This window comes from Oncorhynchus keta, chromosome 31, assembly GCF_023373465.1.
Source record: "Oncorhynchus keta strain PuntledgeMale-10-30-2019 chromosome 31, Oket_V2, whole genome shotgun sequence".
Lineage (NCBI taxonomy): Eukaryota > Metazoa > Chordata > Actinopteri > Salmoniformes > Salmonidae > Oncorhynchus > Oncorhynchus keta.
The window spans coordinates 15,112,737-15,134,861 of NC_068451.1; the positions used below are offsets into that span (position 1 = coordinate 15,112,737).

The 22,125-nt window shown below is 43.7% G+C and overlaps 1 protein-coding gene across 2 annotated transcripts in view; it reads right to left on the reverse strand.

The window, feature by feature from the left end:
* Positions 1–1,878: 1,878 nt before the first annotated feature.
* Positions 1,879–22,125, reverse strand: part of LOC118364544 (ubiquitin carboxyl-terminal hydrolase MINDY-3-like) — a 61,009-nt gene continuing 40,762 nt past the window's right edge. Inside the window, exons 12-16 of one of the 2 annotated variants that reach the window (XM_035746171.2) lie at positions 21,980–22,055; positions 5,429–5,516; positions 5,145–5,210; positions 4,558–4,629; positions 1,879–4,464 (exon numbers count right to left, since the gene is read on the reverse strand). In XM_035746171.2, the coding sequence (XP_035602064.1) occupies positions 4,315–4,464; positions 4,558–4,629; positions 5,145–5,210; positions 5,429–5,516; positions 21,980–22,055 (452 nt within the window). In that variant the 3' untranslated portion in view covers positions 1,879–4,314. The remainder of the gene's footprint in view (positions 4,465–4,557; positions 4,630–5,144; positions 5,211–5,428; positions 5,517–21,979; positions 22,056–22,125) is intronic. The other variant, XM_035746172.2, reaches the window with a different exon arrangement.

A 22,125-nucleotide genomic window follows, 5' to 3' on the forward strand; every position in this document is an offset into this window, starting at 1 on the left:
CCACTTCTTCATATTTTCCGACAAGTGATATGAACCAGGTGGGGTTGTGTGTGTTGTGCTTGTTGCATAATCTGAGGCTGCATGGTGATGAGAGGGAGTCACAGTGAGCAACCTTGACCTACCAGATGGAGACAAGTTTCCCCAACTCTCCTTAACCCCTCCCCTCGCATGCCCTCTTCCTTCTTTACCCCTCCCTCTCTTTCCCTCTGCTGTTCTCAATCTCTTTCCTTATGTCTCTCTGCACTCCTCTTGCTGTCCGTACCTCTCTCTCCGTCTCAATCTACCCCTTCCCTCCCTCCCTATTAATGTACACTACCGTTCAAGAGTTTGGGGTCACTTAAAAATGTCCTTGTTTTTGAAAGAAAAGCAAATTTTTTGTCCATTAAAATAACACCAAATTGATCAAAAATACAGTGTAGACATTGTTAATGTTGTAAATGACCATTGTAGCTACATAGGCGTACAAAGGCCCATTATCAGCAACCATCACTCCTGTGTTCCAATGGCACGTTGTGTTAGCTCATACAAGTTTATCATTTAAAAAGGCTAATTGATCATTATAAAATCCTACTACTCCCTTCACAGAACAGCACAAACTGGCTCTAACCAGAATAGAAAGAGGAGTGGGAGGCCCCAGTGCCCAAGAGGACAAGTACATTAGAGTGTCTAGTTTGAGAAACAGATTCATCACAGGTCCTCAACTGGCAGCTTCATTAAATAGTGCCTGCAAAACACCAGTCTCAATGTCAACAGTGAAGAGGCGACTCCGGGATACTGGCCTTCTAGGCAGACTATAATGTAGTTGTCCTCTTGCTCAGTTGTGCACCGGGGCCTCCCACTCTTTCTATTCTGGTTAGAGCCAGTTTGTACTGTTTTGTGAAGGGAGTAGTACACAGCATTAACAATGTCTGGACTGTATTTCTGATCAATTTGATGTTATCTTAAAGGGCCCAAAAAATGGATTTTCTTTTAAAAACAAGTGACCCCAAACTTTTGAACAGTAGTGAATGTCAGTGTTGAACTCCAGAGACAGATGGAACCATAGTGGCTCATTATATTACAGACCAGCATATGGTCTCACACATGCACATGGTGACCAACGACAGACAGACACAAACAGAATTACCATGCCTGGGTACCTGCCATTCTCATGGAGCACATATGCTAACTGTGTGAGCATGTTTCTGCTTGCTGTGTGCAGGCATATAGAGGTGAACAGTTATACTCAGTGTACACACACACACACACACACACACACACACACACACACACACACGTGAACAGCACTCTTAAAACTGCCCTTTTGAACAATGTTGATAGGTGGACTGCTCTTTCTCAACTGCTTTCGTGTAAATCCAAGATGAACAGAATGAAAAAAAGAGACTTCAGATATTCAACAGGATTTCAGTTCTTAGAAACTTCACCTGGCGAGGATACACATGTGCGTGCACACACACACAGAGGACTAGAAAAAGAGTAGTGCTCCTCTCTTTGGTGTGCTGCATGCCTGTGTTATGAGGGTCCCTCACCAGGTAAAAGCGTTGTAATTTGTATTAGTTTCAGTGTGCGCTCAATAGTTCAACCATCTGTTATTGTTTTCTCCTCTCTCTCATCCAACAAAGACACAGATATATCCCCTTTCCAATAACACACATACACCATATAGAGACTGACACATGTACGCACATACATACAGGCCATGTTCGAGAGCATTCTGTCCAAATCCATGATGAATTGTAGTTAAATTGTGACTGACTGATCTACAAACAATAATGAGTAGTTACTTATGATGCAAGTAGACAGATGGTTAGGCGAGACTATGATGCAAGGTGATGTGTAGATTAGTCGGCAACGTCGAACAAGCCCACACACGGGAAGTGAAGAAAAAATTGTTTATTCGTTTGGGGGTGGTGACAAATACCATATCACGTCCTGCGTTGGTGTGAAGAGAGAAGTTGCGCAACGTGTAAAACCAGCCAAAGGTTCTACTTCCAGGTCAAACCACTAAACAGGAGGAATGTCTTCATGTCTCTGCTGTGATTGGTCCACTTATGCTGTAAACACCAGTGTGTGTGTGTGTAATCTCCTGTAAAAACCATTGAGGCTACTTTCCCAGCCCCAGATTTAGGCTGCACCTGGACTATTTCAATGGCGATAATGCAGTAAACCTAATCTGGGTCAGGGATACCCTGCCTCAGTATTAAGAGGTCAAACTAACTCAGATGTAGTTCAAATAGGTGTGTGTGTGTGTGTGCATATACAGTGGGGCAAAAAAAGTATTTAGTCAGCCACCAATTGTGCAAGTTCTCCCACTTAAAAAGATGAGTGGCCTGTACTTTTCATCAATGGTATACTTCAACTATGACAGACAAAATGAGAAAAAAAAATCCAGAAAATCACATTAATTAATTAGCAAATTATGGTGGAAAATAAGTATTTGGTCACCTACAAACAAGCAAGATTTCTGGCTCTCACAGACCTGTAACTTGTTCTTTAAGAGGCTCCTCTGTCCTCCACTCTTTACCTGTATTAATGGCACCTGTTTGAACTTGTTATCAGTATAAAAGACACCGGTCCACAACCTCAAACAGTCACACTCCAAACTCCACTATGGCCAAGACCAAAGAGCTGCCAAAGGACACCAGAAACAAAATTGTAGACCTGCACCAGGCTGGGAAGACTGAATCTGCAATAGGTAAGCAACTTGGTTTGAAGAAATAATATATAATAATAAAAGAAATCATCTGTGGGAGCAATTATTAGGAAATGGAAGACATATAAGACCAATGATAATCTCCCTCGATCTGGGGCTTCATGCAAGATCTCACCCCGTGGGGTCAAAATGATCACAAGAACGGTGAGCAAAAATCCCAGAACCACACGGGGGGACCTAGTGAATGACCTGCAGAGAGCTGGGACCAAAGTAACCACGCCTACCATCAGTAACACACTACGCCGCCAGGGACGCAAATCCTGCAGTGCCAGACGTGTCCCCCTGCTTAAGCCAGTACATGTCCAGGCCCGTCTGAAGTTTGCTAGAGAGCATTTGGATGATCCAGAAGAAGATTGGGAGAATGTCAAATGGTCAGATGAAACCAAAATATTACTTTTTGGTAAAAACTAAACTCGTCGTGTTTGGAGGACAAAGAATGCTGAGTTGCATCCAAAGAACACCATACCTACTGTGAAGCATGGGGGTGGAAACAAAATGCTTTGGGGCTGTTTTTCTGCAAAGGGACCAGGACGACTGATCCGTGTAAAGGAAAGAATGAATGGGGCCATGTATCGTGAGATTTTGAGTGAAAACCTCCTTCCATCAGCAAGGGCATTGAAGATGAAACGTGGCTGGTTATTTCAGCGTGACAATGATCCCAAACACACCGCCCGGGCAACGAAGGAGTGGCTTCGTAAGAAGCATTTCAAGGTCCTGGAGTGGCCTAGCCAGTCTCCAGATCTCAACCCCATATAAAATCTTTGGAGGGAGTTGGAAGTCCGTGTTTCCCAGCAACAGCCCCAAAACATCACTGCTCTAGAGGAGATCTGCATGGAGGAATGGGCCAAAATACCAGCAACCGTGTGTGAAGACTTACAGAAAACGTTTGACCTCTGTCATTGCCAACAAAGGGTATATAAAAGTATTGAGCAAACTTTTGTTATTGACCAAATACTTATTTTCCACCATAATTTGCAAATAAATAAATAAAAAATCCTACAATGTGATTTTCTGAATTTTCTTCCTCATTTTGTCTGTCATAGTTGAAGTGTACCTATGATGAAAATTACAGGCCTCTCTCATCTTTTTAAGTTGGAGAACTTGCACAATTGGTGGCTGACTAAATACTTTTTTGCCCCACTGTATATTTGTCTTGCGGAAAGCTTTGGTTGTTTATCTCTTTAACAGTCAGAAAGCTGGGTGTTACAGAAGCATAGCTTTAGTCAGTCAGTTACAGGTTTACATCCAACGTGGTCAGCTGTTTCCTTTACATGTAGTTCTTATTAGGTGCATATATCCCAGAGTATAAAACAGTCATCTACAGGGTGACAATAATAATTCATTCAGATTTTTACAACAAACCAAAAACATCCTGTGACTTCATTTACAGTCATGTAAAACACAACAGCATTAACAGTAAACACGTGTGTCTGTATGTCAAGGGTGTGTGTAATGGCATATGTTCTGTGTTTTTGTCCTGCCCAGGACAGTGAGCAAATTGCTGTGTGTGTGTGAAGCAGTGTACATGTACTGTGTGTCTCAGTCTTTGTGGTCTTCTTTCCTGTAGAGATCAGTCAGTCCTCTACCACCATAGCAGCGAGTTAGTTAAGTGAAGGGGAGCGGTCAGTATTCCACAGCAGTTCTATGTAGGGCCACTTGGTCTGGAGGCAGCGCTTCACTGGAGTGTCATCTGTCCGCACCATGGGGTCCTCCAAGCCCAGGACCAGGGCTGAACCCTGCACATACTCCACCTGACAAAGAGAGACAACACACACCAACACCTTACATTATCATAGTGGTGTGACAGTTTCAGGCTGTTTTAGAGGTGTGTGTGTATATCTTACCCTCTCGTTGTGGTTGGACTGTTTCAGGCCATTGTAGTGGTAGACAGGGAAGGAGTCTGGGATTCCAGTATCCTGAAAACACAATATACACCGGTTAACAATCATGGAGTCATCTCTGGGATGCGTGTCAATAACTCTGCTCTGGAAGGTGTGTATATGGGAACCCACAGACAATTCAGCATACTGTAGCCTGAAACCCTATCCATAACCCCAAACCCACATACGTGTGTGTGTGTGTGTGTGTGTGTGTGTGTGTGTGTGTGTGTGTGTGTGAGCGCACGTGCACACACACGCGTTTGTGAAACCATAACCCCAATCCCACAGCACAGCCTATATTAGAAACCAGTCAATAATGACACAGAGCCAAACACTTTGCTGGGACGTTCCAGAATGCTAATAGACTGTGAGAGTATGTTTATGTGAAACCATGACCTCAGTCTGTGTGTGTGTGTGTGTGTCCAGTTGGCTAATGGCAGTATAATTTCTTTGTGGCCAAGGGCCATTCCTCTGGTGAGTCCCCGAAGCCCTGATCACTTTAACACACTTCCCGCTCCTCTCTCTCTCTGTCCCCACCTCCCTCTTCCCACCTTTCTTTCTCTTTGCCTCTCGCTCTCCCACTCTTCAGTCATGGTTCCCTGCCACAGAGTCCCTGTCTGAACAGGAGTTTGTGTAAATATATATTGAAACATTTTGGTCACAAGTGCATTGCTGTAAAAGATTTGACTCAACAAATTCATATCTATCGTCAGCCACAAGCCACTAACAAAACAGAAGCGCTCATGTACGTACACACATACACCAAATCGGTCTTCGCAGCATGTTTTATGGATGTCGCTGCAGCTTTAAAGTATCTCAGCTCCTCTTCAGTTACCTGATCAGGGAAGAACTCCAGGAGGAACGGAGCCAGCAGCACGATCCCCAAGCCCTCTGGATCCAACTTACTCTTCATCAGACTCACACTGGAGAGGGAGCGAGGGAAGAAGAGAGAGGGAGGAAGAGAAAGAGAGGAAAGAGTTCAGTTTGTCAGTTCAACATTGTCCTATAGTCTAAGTACAGCAATGAGACATGCCTCCAATTCTTCAGAAAACCTAAATCAGCCCCGTGTGTCCGATGGAGGGAGGTAGTAAGAAGAGACATTGGGAGAGAGCTCGTGGAAGGGAAAGGGTGGCGTTGAAGAAGGAGTGGTGAGGGAGGATGAGGGGTGGAAGTGAAGAGGGAGGGGGAAGGGGTGCAGGTGAGGGGTGAACGGCTGCAGGTGAGGAGGGAGGCCGAAGGGGTGGAGAAGGGAGGGGTAGAGGTGAGGAGCAAGGGTGGAGCTGAGCAGGGAGGGGGGGGGGGGGGGGTGAGGAGGGATCGCAAATGGTGGAGGTGAGGAGGGAGGTGGTGTGAAGGGCTGTCTGAGGTATAAATGTGTCATGTTCTGTGTAAAAGATTTTGTGTAAGAAAGCAAACACTGGAGAAATGTACGGTAACCCCGTCTGATGAGGAGTTCTGGTGTGTGTATGTGTGATACTAAATATACCACTAGACATTCCTGTGTGTTACAGCAGTAATATTATTCTTATTCCACAGTGATAAAACAGAAAAACATTTCCCTTTTAAGGCAGAAATAAGAGGAGTGTTACATGCTCAGACACAGAGGCTGATAACCCAGTTAAGACTGTGTGTGGGTGTGTGTGTCATCTGATGTTACAGTCAGAGAAATAATCCTCTGCATTGTCATTAATAGCAGACTCCTACATTTCCTCAGTGAAAACAACATCCTGAGCAAATATCCAATTGGCTTTTTACCAAGTTACCACACGACAGACCAGGTATTCACCCTACACATCCTAATTGACAAACAAAACAAAAGCAAAGTTTAATCATGCTTTGTTGATTTAAAAAAAGCTTGAGACTCAAATTGTCATGAGGGTCTGCTATATAAATTGATAGAAAGCGGTGTTGAGGTAAATAAAAAAATATACAACATAAAAATCCATGTAGAGGGGACCACGTGACCCTTGAACGAGATGGCTGCATGAACTAAGAGCTCCGCACAAGTAGTTTACAATTCCTAATCTTACCTCCACTTCAAGGTTTAAACCCCTTTAGCTTTAGTCAAAAGTCATGGCGGCTACAAAAAGCGACACTACAGGTGACATTTTTACCCGGACTCGAGCATTAGCGATGGAAAAAGCCTCCAAGAAGCAGCTAGCTTCAGAAAAAGCTAGCGCCATTAGCCAGGAGCAAGAGGACCCATCCCCCCCGAGGCCCAACGAATGCCAACCTCGCACTCTGTCGAAGACATCCTTTCTGAGTTGAGATCCCAACGTACAGAACTCAACATTAAATTAGATGCCATTAACTCTCAGCTCAGTGCGATAGGGGGGCAAGGTGACAATCCTGGAAAATGCTTTGCCTGACATCAACAACAAGAACCATAAACGCGGGACGCCTGGACGAGGCAGAGGGGCGAATCCCATCCATGGAAAACTTATTGACAGACACCATGGAAACAATAGCATATGCTAAAAAGAAAATAGAACATCTGGAAGAGAAAACAGAGGACCTGAAAAATAGGGGGCGAAGGAATAATTGTGTTCTATTAAATCTGGGCGAGAAAGAAGAGGGAAAACATGCCCCTGATCCGCTACCTGCAAGACAAACTTCCCGAGTGGCTCCACCTGTCCACCGACAGGCCCATAGAACAACTCGAAAGAGCTCACCGAGCACTGAGGCCCCCACCAGCAGCCAGACAACCACCACACCCAATCACCATACGTTTCCTGAGATTCACCGACAAAGGAACGAGTCCTACAGGCGGCGAAAATCAACACCATTACAGTGGGAAATGCCAAACTCACTTTACACCCGGACCTGTCAGCTGGAATACGCCGAAAGCGCAGAGAGTTTGACGAGGTGAAGAAATACTCCATTGACCGAGGCATCTTCAGGGGATTCAAATACCCAAAAGAGCTCAGGATTCTTCACCAAGGAGCCCTGCGACACTTCAAAACTCCCAAAGAGGCATAACATTTTTTGAAAGACAATCCTGGTCAATGACTAAATACTATTACTGTTATTACTAAAGGAGGTAAGACAACATAACCGATATCCAAAGACCCACCCGCCCCGCTAAATGTTATTATAGCAGTCTAATCTATATTTATTTTCCTTCAGCTGAGAGGGAAATGCTCTATAGTCTAACCTAGGCCTACTAATGTTTCAGCCTGCTTTTATTTCCCGTTGCTATTATCACTTGTGGTTTCCTATGTCCCTTGGGGGAGGTATATGTAGGCTGAGCTATTGATTTGATTTTCTCCCTCTTTTAACGTGGTCTGGACGGGGGCTACATTGTCACTTACTCAACGCGGGGCAGAGAGGAGAGGATGAGGCATTTCTTTGGTGGGGAGGGGGAGACGTTGTGCGTTGCTAACTGTTCCCTTTTATTATTTTTTTCGGAACACAGGATTGAGACTGAGCGGGGGGGGGGGTAATAGATCCAACGGAATATGTTGAGTTGTTTGGGAACTCGGTTGGGGTGTTCAGAGATTATTTTATGTGAACGCAGCTGTAACTATTATCCACCTTTACCCAGAGATGACTTGCACTAAAGTTCGATTACTGTTCGATGACGATGACTGGCACCTTAAATCTATTGACATGGAACTGCCATGGTCTAGGTCATGAAATAAAACAGAAAAAGATACTATGTGCTCTAAAAAAAAGAGGAAAAAGCAGACATTGCCCTATTACAAGAGACACCTCTGTGATGCCGAACATGCCAAACTCCGCAGAGCTTGGGTGGGAACAGGTGTATTTCTCATCTTTCAAATCAAACAGTAGAGGTACAAGCATACTTATCCATAAGAATGTTCCATTCATAATTGACAAAAACATATCTGATCCGGATGGGAGATTTATTTTGATAACTGGGTCATTGTATGGACAACCAATTACTATCTTAAACATATACGCCCCTAAATCAAATCAAATGTTATTTGTCACATACACATGGTTAGCAGATGTTAATGCGAGTGTAGCGAAATGCTTGTGCTTCTAGTTCCGACAATGCAGTGATAACCAACAAGTAATCTAACTAACAATTCCAAAACTACAGTCTTATACACAGTGTAAGGGGATAAAGAATATGTACATAAGGATATATGAATGAGTGATGGTACAGAGCAGCATACAGTAGATGGTATCGAGTACAGTATATACATATGAGATGAGTATGTAGACAAAGTAAACAAAGTGGAATAGTTAAAGTGGCTAGTGATACATGTATTACATAAGGATGCAGTCGATGATGTAGAGTACAGTATATACGTATGCATATGAGATGAATAATGTAGGGTAAGTAACATTATATAAGGTAGCATTGTTTAAAGTGGCTAGTGATATATTTACATCATTTCCCATCAATTGCCATTATTAAAGTGGCTGGAGTTGGGTCAGTGTCAATGACAGTGTGTTGGCAGCAGCCACTCAATGTTAGTGGTGGCTGTTTAACAGTCTGATGGCCTTGAGATAGAAGCTGTTTTTCAGTCTCTCAGTCCCAGCTTTGATGCACCTGTACTGACCTCGCCTTCTGGATGATAGCGGGGTGAACAGGCAGTGGTTCGAGTGGTTGATGTCCTTGATGATCTTTATGGCCTTCCTGTAACATCGGGTGGTGTAGGTGTCCTGGAGGGCAGGTAGTTTGCCCCCGGTGATGCGTTGTGCAGAGCTCACTACCCTCTGGAGAGCCTTACGGTTGAGGGCGGAGCAGTTGCCGTACCAGGCGGTGATACAGCCCGCCAGGATGCTCTCGATTGTGCATCTGTAGAAGTTTGTGAGTGCTTTTGGTGACAAGCCGAATTTCTTCAGCCTCCTGAGGTGCTGCTGCGCCTTCTTCACAACGCTGTCAGTGTGAGTGGACCAATTCAGTTTGTCTGTGATGTGTATGCCGAGGAACTTAAAACTTGCTACCCTCTCCACTACTGTTCCATCGATGTGGATAGGGGGGTGTTCCCTCTGCTGTTTCCTGAAGTCCACAATCATCTCCTTAGTTTTGTTGACGTTGAGTGTGAGGTTATTTTCCTGACACCACACTCCGAGGGCCCTCACCTCCTCCCTGTAGGCCGTCTCGTCGTTGTTGGTAATCAAGCCTACCACTGTTGTGTCGTCCGCAAACTTGATGATTGAGTTGGAGGCGTGCGTGGCCACGCAGTCGTGGGTGAACAGGGAGTACAGGAGAGGGCCCAGAACGCACCCTTGTGGGGCCCCCGTGTTGAGGATCAGCGGGGAGGAGATGTTGTTGCCTACCCTCACCACCTGGGGGCGGCCCGTCAGGAAGTCCAGTACCCAGTTGCACAGGGCGGGGTCGAGACCCAGGGTCTCGAGCTTGATGACGAGCTTGAAGGGTACTATGGTGTTGAATGCCGAGCTGTAGTCGATGAACAGCATTCTCACATAGGTATTCCTCTTGTCCAGGTGGGTTAGGGCAGTGTGCAGTGTGGTTGAGATTGCATCGTCTGTGGACCTATTTGGGCGGTAAGCAAATTGGAGTGGGTCTAGGGTGTCAGGTAGGGTGGAGGTGATATGGTCCTTGACTAGTCTCTCAAAGCACTTCATGATGACGGAAGTGAGTGCTACGGGGCGGTAGTCGTTTAGCTCAGTTACCTTAGATTTCTTGGGAACAGGAACAATGGTGGCCCTCTTGAAGCATGTGGGAACAGCAGACTGGTATAGGGATTGATTGAATATGTCCGTAAACACACCGGCCAGCTGGTCTGCGCATGCTCTGAGGGCGTGGCTGGGGATGCCGTCTGGGCCTGCAGCCTTGCGAGGGTTAACACGTTTAAATGTCTTACTCACCTCGGCTGCAGTGAAGGAGAGACCGCATGTTTTCGTTGCAGGCCGTGTCAGTGGCACTGTATTGTCCTCAAATCGGGCAAAAAAGTTATTTAGTCTGCCTGGGAGCAAGACATCCTGGTCCGTGACTGGGCTGGGTTTCTTCTTGTAGTCCGTGATTGACTGTAGACCCTGCCACATGCCTCTTGTGTCTGAGCCGTTGAATTGAGATTCTACTTTGTCTCTGTACTGACGCTTAGCTTGTTTAATAGCCTTGCGGAGGGAATAGCTGCATTGTTTATATTCGGTCATGTTGCCAGACACCTTGCCGTGATTAAAAGCAGTGGTTCGCGCTTTCAGTTTCACGTGTATGCTGCCATCAATCCACGGTTTCTGGTTAGGGAATGTTTTTATCGTTGCTATGGGAACGACATCTTCAACGCACGTTCTAATGAACTCGCACACCGAATCAGCGTATTCGTCAATATTTTTATCTGACGCAATACGAAACATGTCCCAGTCCACGTGATGGAAGCAGTCTTGGAGTGTGGAGTCAGCTTGGTCTGACCAGCGTTGGACAGACCTCAGCTTGGGAGCCTCGTTTAAGTTTCTGCCTGTAGGCAGGGATCAACAAAATGGAGTCGTGGTCAGCTTTTCCGAAAGGGGGGCGGGGCAGGGCCTTATATGCGTCGCGGAAGTTAGAGTAACAATGATCCAAGGTTTTACCACCCCTGGTTGCGCAATCGATATGCTGATAAAATTTAGGGAGTCTTGTTTTTAGATTAGCTTTGTTAAAATCCCCAGCTACAATGAATGCAGCCTCCGGATAAATGGTTTCCAGTTTGCAAAGAGTTAAATAAAGTTCGTTCAGAGCCATCGATGTGTCTGCTTGGGGCTGTGATTATAATCGAAGAGAATTCTCTTGGAAGATAATGCGGTCTACATTTGATTGTGAGGAATTCTAAATCAGGTGAACAGAAGGATTTGAGTTCCTGTATATTTCCTTCATCACACCATGTCTCGTTAGTCATGAGGCATACGCCCCCGTCACTCTTCTTACCAGAAAGATGTTTGTTTCTGTCGGCGCGATGCGTGGAGAAACCAGTTGGCTGCACCGCATCGGATAGCGTCTTCCCAGTAAGCCATGTTTCCGTGAAGCAGAGAATGTTGCAGTCTCTGATGTCCCTCTGGAATGCTACCCGTGCTCGGATTTCATCAACCTTGTTGTCAAGAGACTGGACATTGGCAAGAAGAATGCTGGGTAGTGGTGCGCGATGTGCCCTTGTCCGGAGTCTGACCAGAAGACCGCTACGTTTCCCTCTTTTTCGGAGTCGTTTTCTTGGGTCGCTGCATGCGATCCATTCCTTTGTCCTGTTTGTAAGGCAGAACACAGGATCCGCGTCGCGGAAAACATATTCTTGGTCGTACTGATGGTGAGTTGACGCTGATCTTATATTCAGTAGTTCTTCTCGACTGTATGTAATGAAACCTAAGATGACCTGGGGTACTAATGTAAGAAATAACACGTAAAAAAACAAAAAACTGCATAGTTTCCTAGGAACGCGAAGCGAGGCGGCCATCTCTGTCGGCGCCGGAAGTAATAACACAGATACCCCTGCTTTCATGTCAAAAATGATAACCCTGTTCAATGAGCATTGTGCTTCCTTTGGCGTGGTGGCGGGAGAATTTAATTGTACCCTTAACCCAACCCTAGACAAATCATCTCAAGTTCCCACCACAAACCCTAGATCTGCAAAGATGTTGAACTCTCTTACTAAAGAGATGGGACTGATAGATATCTGGAGAGAGACTAATAGCTCATCTATGGACTATACATACTAGTCGAATGTCCATAACACCTACTCCCGTATAGATTACATTTTTATCCCAAAGAGTTTCAGCCACGTGTACAATCGGACCCATAGCACTTTCAGATCACGCCTTTGTCCACCTCCGCTTTGACCTCTGCAAAAACATCCGAGGTCAAAGAGCTGGAAATTCAACACCTCCATGTTATCAAACAAATTGTTCCATACATTGGTAACTACATGGATAGACAACTACACACAAGACAACAAAGATTCTCTTGTTTCTCCAGCCACAATGTGGGACGCTGCCAAAGCCACACTAAGATGTCATCTAAATTTGTTCCCTCTAAGAAAAAAGCAATGGAAGCACACAGGCTAGTTCTTGAGAGGGAGCTAGAATGCTGTGAAAGAGTACATAAACAATCCTCAGACAGCACCTCCTGGAGTCAACTTAAAGCAGCCAAAGCCAAACTGAATTTGGACTATACTCGGGAGATAAAAAAAAAAGTTCTTTACTAAACAGAAATACCATAGCCATAGGCAGAGTAGATTGCTTGCTTACCAATTTAAAAAACAGCAGTTAGAGCGTACAATCATGGCTATCCGAACAGCAGAGGACGAGGTCACATAAGACCCCAAAAATATAAATTTAACCTTTCATGATTTTTACTGCAAACTATATACCTCTGAGAGAAAACACACAGCGGCAGAACTCCACTCCTTCCTAGAGGGAATCTCGCTACCTAAACTATCAGATAGCGACAAAGAAGATCTCAACTCCCCCGCACTCCTGAGGATGTCCTGGAGGCAATTACCGCCATGTCACCTAACAAGTCCCCAGGCCCAGATGGATTCCCCAGAGAGTTCTACAAAGCATTTTGGCCACAGCTTAGCCCTATTTCCATGCCAATGCTGGATGTTTTTGCAAAAACGGAGTTCTCCCAGACTCAATGCACACAGCTCACATTACAGTGTTGCGCAAAAAAGACAAGGAGCCTCTATCCTGCTCGTACATTCCGGCCCATAAGCTTGTTGTATTTCGACAACAAAATAATGACCAAATTGCTCGCCAAAAGACCAAACACTCTTCTTCCCAAAATAATAAAAGTGGACCAAACTGGATTTATTTGAGACGGATACTCTTCTGATAACATTAGCCATCTTTTTGATATTATTGATCAAGTAAACACACAGAAGACACCTGTCCTGCTGGCTTCACTGGATGCTGAGAAGGCGTTCGGCAGGATGGAGTGGAGCATTCTGTTCTCAGTCTTAGAAAAGTTCAATATGGGCCCAAACTTTATTAAATGGATCAAATCACTATACTCTCATCCAAATGTCATGGTGACTACTAATGGACTGAATTCTGACAGATTCCCTTTGGGACGGGGCACAAGACAAGGGTGTTCGCTGTCCCACCCTGCTCTATTTGTTGGGGGCGGAGCCACTGGCAGAGTTGATAAGGAGCAATCCAAGTATTACGGGTGTTTCTGCAGGCAGCCTGCAGCACAAGATTTCGCTTTACGAGGAAGATGTCTTGCTCTACATATCCAACCCTGAGAAATCCCTCCCATTTTAGACAATTGTTCAGTATGGCAAGTTCAGGTTATAAGATCAATTTGAACAAATCCACTGTCTGCCCTCTCAATCTTACGCTCACCAGCTCTATGAAGACACTATGTCCATTCCAATGGAAGTCACAGGGGTTTCAATACCTTGGGATCTTCATTACACCAGATCTGAATAGCCTTTTCAAGGACAACTATCTTCCACTCCTGGATCGAATAAAGAACGATCTCCAAACCTGGATCTCCCTCCCAATTAGCTTAGTAGGAAGAATTAATGTCATCCGTATGAACATCCTCCCTAGACTGAACTATTTATTTCAGATGCTCCCATGCCATCTCCCAGATTCCTTTTTCAAAACAACTAACCAAAGCATCATCAAATTTATATGGGGCAATAAAACACCTAGGATCAAGTTCTCCACTCTATCGAAACCTGAATCTAAGTGTGGTCTTGCCCTTCTCTCCCTTCAATTGTACTACTGGTCTGCCCAAATCCGCAACATGCTAACATGGATCACAGACAGACAAGAGTCAACGTGGATTAAGATAGAAGCCCAATCCTGTGGTTCATTGCCACTAAGCTCAATTATATTCATTAATAACTTTAGTGAAGTGGGCAACATGGCCAAAACCTTTGTGATTTACAGCACCCTACTAGCGGAGGGACTGTAAGAAATATCTGGGTATTTCCTCCCAAATATGTTTTCACTCGCCCATAGTAGGCAACCCAGACTTGACAAAAAAAACAACCTTTTCAGACCTATTTCATCAGAAAACCACTACACTGAAATCCGTTCAAGAGCTCTGCAGTGAATTCAATGTGCAAAGATCCCATTTTCTTTATTATTTTTGGAAAAAATATCTTCAAATTAGACATTTCATTTCCTCATTTACTTCCAAGAGGAGATAATAAACTCAGTTGAATGAAGTTGAAACCCTTCCTTCTTGTCACAGCACAATCCATTAAAGGCAAAATATCTTATATCTATAGACTCGTTTCTGAGAAAGGAGGCTCCTCCTTTACTCCTTCAAAAATAATCTGGGAAAAGGACCTTGGTCTGACTATCAGTGATGAGTTATGGGCTGAGGTTTGCGACAGGGTATACTGCTCCTTTACTAATGTAAAAATGAAATAATCTAATTACAAATGGTTGTACAAATTTTATTACACTCATTTGAGACTCCATAGAATGAAAACGGACATCTCTCCAAACTGTAAAAGATGTACCTCTGAAAGTGGAACCTATATGCATGTATTTTGGAACTGTAGAGAGATTGCCAAAATCTGGCAATCTATACATACTGCTGCACAGAAAATCCTACAGTTTGATATGACCCCGTGTATCTATCTTCTTAATGCCCAGCAGGACTTTGTTCTTGATCCTGACAGAGACAATTTGCTTATGACTATTACATACTTTGCTAAGAAATGTATTATTATATTGTGGGCCTCTAATACCCCTCCTACATTTAAAATGTGGATTGACCAGATTGCTGACTTTCTCTTGAAAAGCTCACTTATGACCTCCGCAAGAGACAGCCCAAGTTTGATAGACTCTGGTCTCCATTACTCAACTATATTTCAAATTGGACAGAATGAATGGGGTGATTAGGGAAATGAGCAGATGCATGTTGTGTAAGGTGCTGTAAAATCTAAAAACGAATTATTTGCTCATCTTCTCAGCTAAGGCTGGAAATAGCTAATAAGAACCTTGATAGTGCTGCTGCATGTTTTATATATATATATATATATATATATATATATATATATATATATATATATATATTTTTTTTATTTTTTTTATAATGATATATTATTATTTTTGTATTATTATAATTATTTTTTAAATATATAACTATTTTTTATTTCTATTTGTTTTTAAAGTCTGTCACATCTGTGAATGTGGAATGTATTTTGTTGGTTGATTGAAAAACAAAACTTAATAAAACTTTAAATTGGAAAAAATTACCCATGTACAAAAACAATTGTGCAGTTAAAATTGCCAAAAACACAGATTTCTTTCCTTATGGCTGTGGGGGTGCGACAGGGATGCAGCTTGAGCCCCACCCTCCAACATACACTGAGTGTACAAACCATTATGCTCTTTCCATATTAGACTGACCAGGTGAAAGCTATAATCCCTTATTCATGTCAGTTGTTAAATCCACTTCAAATCAGTATAGATGAAAGGGAGGAGAAAGGTTAAGACAATTCAGACATTGAGAATGTGAATGGGCAAGACAGAAGATTTAAGTTCCTTTGAATGAGGTATGGCAATAGGTTTGTGTCAAGAGTTGCAACACTGCTGGATTTTTCATACTCAACAGTTTCCCGTGTGTATCAAGAATGGTCCACCACCCAAAGGACATCCAGGCAACTTGACAACTGTGAGAAGCATTGGAGTCAACATGGGCCTGTGGAACGCTTTCGACACCTTGTAAAGTCCATGGACCGACAAATTGCAACTCAAGATTAGGCAGGTGTTCTAAATGTTTTGTACACTCAGTGTATACATCCACGAATTGACAAGGGAATCTGAAGAACAGTCTGCAGCACCCGGCCTCACCCTACTGGAATCTGAATTCAAATGTCTATTGTTTGCTTCTGGTGCTTTGTCCCTAACCAAAGAGAGCCTACAGCAGCACCTAGATCTTCTGCACAGATTCTGTCAGACCTGGACTCTGGCAGTGTGCTTGCGAGGTATCCAGATTGTCATACCGACCTTGTGACATCCCGGGATATTCAGTAATACCGGCACTGAACACAAGGGCCGCCATTTTCAAACTCCACTGCAATCTGGAGGTGAGCAATGCTAACAAGTATATGTAAAATCCCATAGAGAATGCTAACTAAATGCTAACGAGCGCAGTGCAAACATTTGATAGTCTCTACAGAACAGACATCCCCAGCTCATAAAGTTAAACAACTAACTCAAATTCTACTCACAGGTTACCTCACGAAAAAAAAGGAGACAAAGACTCTTGATCCAGGAGGGAATTATCTGCTGTTACCAAGCAAAGCTTGATTTTGGAAGACACTAACCACTTAGCTAGATAGCTAACTAGCTACTAAATTAGTAAACTAAATGCACAACAGAGCATTTAGCACATTTTACATTGTTAACTTAATAGTTAACTTAACTAGATATCTAGTTGGTAAACATTTAGTAGTGAATTCCATACTGCAACTAGATCACCAGGCACGTACTGCACAACAGTGAGTGACTCACAAAGTTCCGGTCTCTCGTCGTTATGTGTTTTAAACAAACACCACGTGACTGGGGACTAAAGGTTAGCTTTACAATGAAAAATGATTTGACGGGTGAAATGAACGCAATCTTTATCCCCTGACGTAACGCACAAATTGACTGCAGGTATTTTCTCAAAAAGTCACTACAAATATTCAAATGTATAAAAGAACATCAAAACAAACTCACATATGTAAAGGGATGAGTATATAAGAATATGTACAGTGGGGCAAAAAAAGTATTTAGTCAGCCACCAATTGTGCAAGTTCTCCCACTTAAAAAGATGAGAGGCCTGTAATTTTCATCATAGGTACACTTCAACTATGACAGACAAAATGAGGGAATAAAATCCAGAAAATCACATTGTAGGATTTTTTATTAATTAATTTGCAAATTATGGTGGAAAATAAGTATTCGGGTCACCTACAAACAAGCAAATACTTATTTTCCACCATAATATGCAAATAAATTCATAAAAAATCCTACAATGTGATTTTCTGGATTTTTCTTCTAATTTTGTCTGTCATAGTTTTTAAGTGGGAGAACTTGCACAAGAACTTAAGTGGGAGAACTTGCACAATTGGTGGCTGACTAAATACTTCTTTGTCCCACTGTACATATAAATATATGGATGAGCGATGGCTGGGCGGCATAGGCAAGATGCAATAGATAGTATAGAATACAGTATTTACATATGAGATGAGTAATGTAGGATATGTAAACATTATTAAAGTGGCGTTATTTATAGTGACTAGTGATACCGTACCAGGCGGTGATACAGCCCGACAGGATGCTCTCGATTGTGCATCTGTAAAAGTTTGTGAGTGTTTTAGGTGACAAGCCACATTTCTTCAGCCTTCTTCACCACACTATCTGTGTGGGTGGACCATTTCAGTTTGTCCGTGATTTGTAGGCAGAGGAACTTAACACTTGCCACCTTCACTACTGTCCCATCGATGTGGATGGAGGGGTGCTCCCTCTGCTGTTTCTTGAAGTCCACAATCACCTCCTTTTTGTTTTGTTGACGTTGAGTGAGAGGTTATTTTTCTGACACCACACTCCGAGGGCCCTCACCTCCTTCCATGTAGGCTGTCTCGTCGTTGTTGGTAATCAAGCCTACCACTGTAGTTTCGTCTGAGTTGGAGACATGCATGGCCACGCAGTCATGGGTGAACAGGGAGTACAGGAGGGCTGAGAACGCACTGTTGTGGGGCCCCAGTGTTGAGGATCAGCGTGGTGAAGATGTTGTTTCCTACCGGCCCGTCAAAGTCCAGGATGCAGTTGCACTGAGCGGGGTCGAGAGCCAGGGTCTCAAGCTTAATGACGAGTTGAGGGTACAATGGTGTCAAATGCTGAGCTGTAGTCAATGAACAGTATTCTTACATAGGTATTCCTCTTATCCAGATGGGATAGGGCAGTGTGCTGGCGATTGCGTCGTCTGTGGACCTATTGGGGCGGTAAGAAAATTGGAGTGGGTCTAGGGTATTAGGTAGGGTGAAGGTGATATGATCCTCGACTTGTCTCTCCAAGCACTTCCTGATGACAGAAATGATTGCTATGGGGGGATAGTCATTTAGTTCAGTTACCTTTGCCTTCTTGGGTACAGGAACAATAGTGGCCATCTTGAAACATGTGGGGACAGCAGACTGGAATAGGGATTGATTGAATATGTCCGTAAACACACCAGCCAGCTGGTCTGCACATGCGCTGAGGACACAGCTAGCCCTGCGAGGAATAACACGTTTAAATGTTTTACTCATGTTGGCCACAGAGAGCCCACAGGCTTTGGTAGCGGGCCGTGTCAGTGGCACTGTATTGTCTTCAAAGCGAGCAAAGAAGTTGTTTAGTTTGTCTGAAAGCAAGATGTCAACATCTGTGATGGGGCTGGTTTTCTTTTTGTAATCTGTGATTGACTGTAGACCCTGCCACATTAGTCTCGTGATTGAGCCGTTGAATTGCGACTCCACTTTGTCTCTATACTGACGCTTTGCTTGTTTGATTGCCTTGCGGAGGTAATAGCTACACTGTTTGTATTCGGTCATGTTTCCAGTCACCTTGGGTACAAGATCTCTGATGCACTAGCTAATAAACTTGCTCACCGAGTCAGTGTATATGTCAATGTTATTGTCTGAGGCTACCCGGAACATATCCCAGTCCACGTGATCGAAGCAATCTTGACGTGTGGAATCCGATTGGTCAGACCAGTGTTGGATAGACCTGAGCACGGGCGTTTCCTGTTTTAGTTTCGGCCAATAGAATGGGAGCAACAAAATGGAGTCATGGTAAGATTTGCCAAAAGGAGGGCAGGGGAGGGCAAAGCTTTTCAGCTTCCAGGCAGACACTGGAAGGCTTTGCATAGGGATTTTGTTGTGGGACTAGATTAACCTGTTGAGTGTAGGGGGCAGTATTTTGATGAAAAACTTACCCAAATGAAACTGCCTATTTCTCAGGCCCAGAATCTAGAATATGCATATAATTAGATAGAAAACACAAAAGTTTCCAAAACTGTCAAAATATTGTCTGTGAGTATAACATAACTGATATTGCAGGTGAAAACCTGCGGAAAATCCATCAAGGAAGTGCCTAATAGAAACAAATCTCCCCGTTCCATTGCATGCCTTCCCTCCATTTAAAGGGATATCAACCAGATTCCTTTCCCTATGGCTTCCACATGGTGTGAACAGTCTTTAGACATAGTTTCAGGCTTTTATTCTGAAAAATGAGCGAGAATGATCACATCGCTTCAGTGGGTGGCTGGGTGCCAGCAGAGTTTTGCATGCACAACAGCTTGGAGCAGACATGTTTTACTCTCTCCTATTGAAAAAGCTACGGTCCGGTTGAAATATTATCAATTATTTATTGTAAAAACAACCTGAGGATTGATTATAAAAACATTTGACATGTTTCTACAAACTTTACGGATACTTTTTGGAATTTTCCTCTGCCTCGTCGTGACTGCTTGAGCCTGTGGATTTCTGAACAAAACGGGCCAACCAAATGGAGGTATTTTGGATATAAAAACAATCTTTGTGGAACAAAAGGAACATTTATTGTGTAACTGGGAGTCTCGTGAGTGCAAACATCCGAAGACCATCAAAGGTAAGCGATTCATTTTATTGCTTTTCTGACTTTCGTGACCAATCTACTTTGCTGCTAGCTCTTTGTAATGTTTTGTCTGCTGAGAGAGATGTCCTAGCATAAACGCTTGGATAGCTTTTGCTGTAAAGCTTTTTTGAAATCTGACACGCCAGGTGGATTAACAACAAGCTAAGCTGTGTTTTGCTATATTGCACTTGTGATTTCATGAAAATTCAATATTTTTTGTAATTTAATTTGAATTTGGCGCTCTGAAATTAAGCGGATGTTGACGACAATGATCCCGCTAACAGGATGGGTGCGCCAAGAAGTTAACCGGTTTTCATGCATTTAAAATAACTGTTCAGTTCCCCTGCCAAATGTATGACCATGTTAGAGACACATATTTCCTTCAGATTACACAGGCCCACAAAGAATTTGAAAGCAAATCAATTTAGATAACTCCCACATCTATTCGTTGAAATACCACAGTGTGCCGTCACAGCAGCAATATTTGTGACCCGTTGTCACAAGGGCAACCAGTGAAGCACAAACACCATTGTAAATACAAACTACATAACCCAAAGTATGTGAACACTGGCACGTCGAACATCTCATTCCAAAAGCATGGGCATTAATATGGAGTTGGTCCCCCCTTTGCTGCTATAACATCCTCCACTCTTCTGGGGAAGGCTTTCCACTAAATGTTGAAACATTACTGCGGGGACTTACATCCATTCAGCCACAAGAGCATTAGTGAGGTCGGGCACTGATGTTGGGCGATTAGGCTTGGGTCTCAGTCGGCGTTCCAATTCATCCCAAAATTGTTCAATGAAGTTGAGGACAGGGCTCTGTGCAGGCCAGTCAAGTTCTTCCACACTGATCTCGACTAACCATCTGTATCGTTGTTCATGGGGGCATTGTCATGCTGAAACATGAAAGGGCCTTCATACTGTTGCCACAAAGCACAGAATCATCTAGAATGTCATTGTATGATGTAGCATTAAGATTCCCTCCAAACCATGAAAAACAACACCAGACTAAAAATATTCCTCCTCCACCAAACTACAGTTGGCACTATGCTTTGGGGCAGGTAGCATTCTCCTGGCATCCGCCAAACCCAGAATCGTCCGTCGGACTGCAAGGTGGTGAAGAGTGATTCATCACTCCAGAAAACGCATTTCCACTGCTCCAGAGTCCAATGGTAGCGAGCTTTACACCACTCCAGACGATGCTTGGCATTGCGCATGGTGATCGTACACTTGTGTATGGCTGCTCGGCCATGGAAACCCATTTCATGAAGCTTCCCACGAAGAGTTCCTGTGCTGACGTTGCTTCCTGAGGCAGTTCGGAACTCAGTAGTGAGTGTTGCAACCGAGGACAGATGATTTTAACGCGCTATGCGCTTCAGCAATCGGCGACCCCGTTCTGTGAGCTTGTGTGGCCTACCACTTCGAGGCTGATCCTAGACATTTCTACTTCACAATAACAGCACTTAGTTGACCAGGGCAGCTCTAGCAGGGTAGAAATTTTACAAACTGACTTGTTGGAAAGGTTGAAAGTCCGTGAGCTCATCAGTAAGGCCATTCTACTGCCAATGTTAAATTCACTTCTGTTTATTATCTATTCCACTTGCTTTGGCAATGTAAACATGTTTCCCATGCCAATAAAGCCCTTTGAATTGAACTATTCCTCACTCTAAACCTTGTTTGAAGCAGCACATTCTTGTCTTTCTGCTAGTAGTTTAATACCCCCCTCCACCCACCACCCTTTCTCGCATCCTCTGGACGTTTAGTGTTCTCGCTCTCTTGTTCTGTCGGTGTTCTCTGCTCTTTACCCAGCAGCAGTGAAACATTAGCTAAGCCGGCTGGAACTGGTGCTGGACAAGAGCACACACACTTACTAGTATTCAGGTTCTGAGACTAGGTCTAGTGCCTTCATCACCTCCTCCAACAGAGAGTCTGGAATAAAGCCGTTATCTGGAGGGAGAGAAAGAGAATATTTGTCAGATAATTTTAGTTCTAACACAGCTAGGAGACAGGCCTCAGA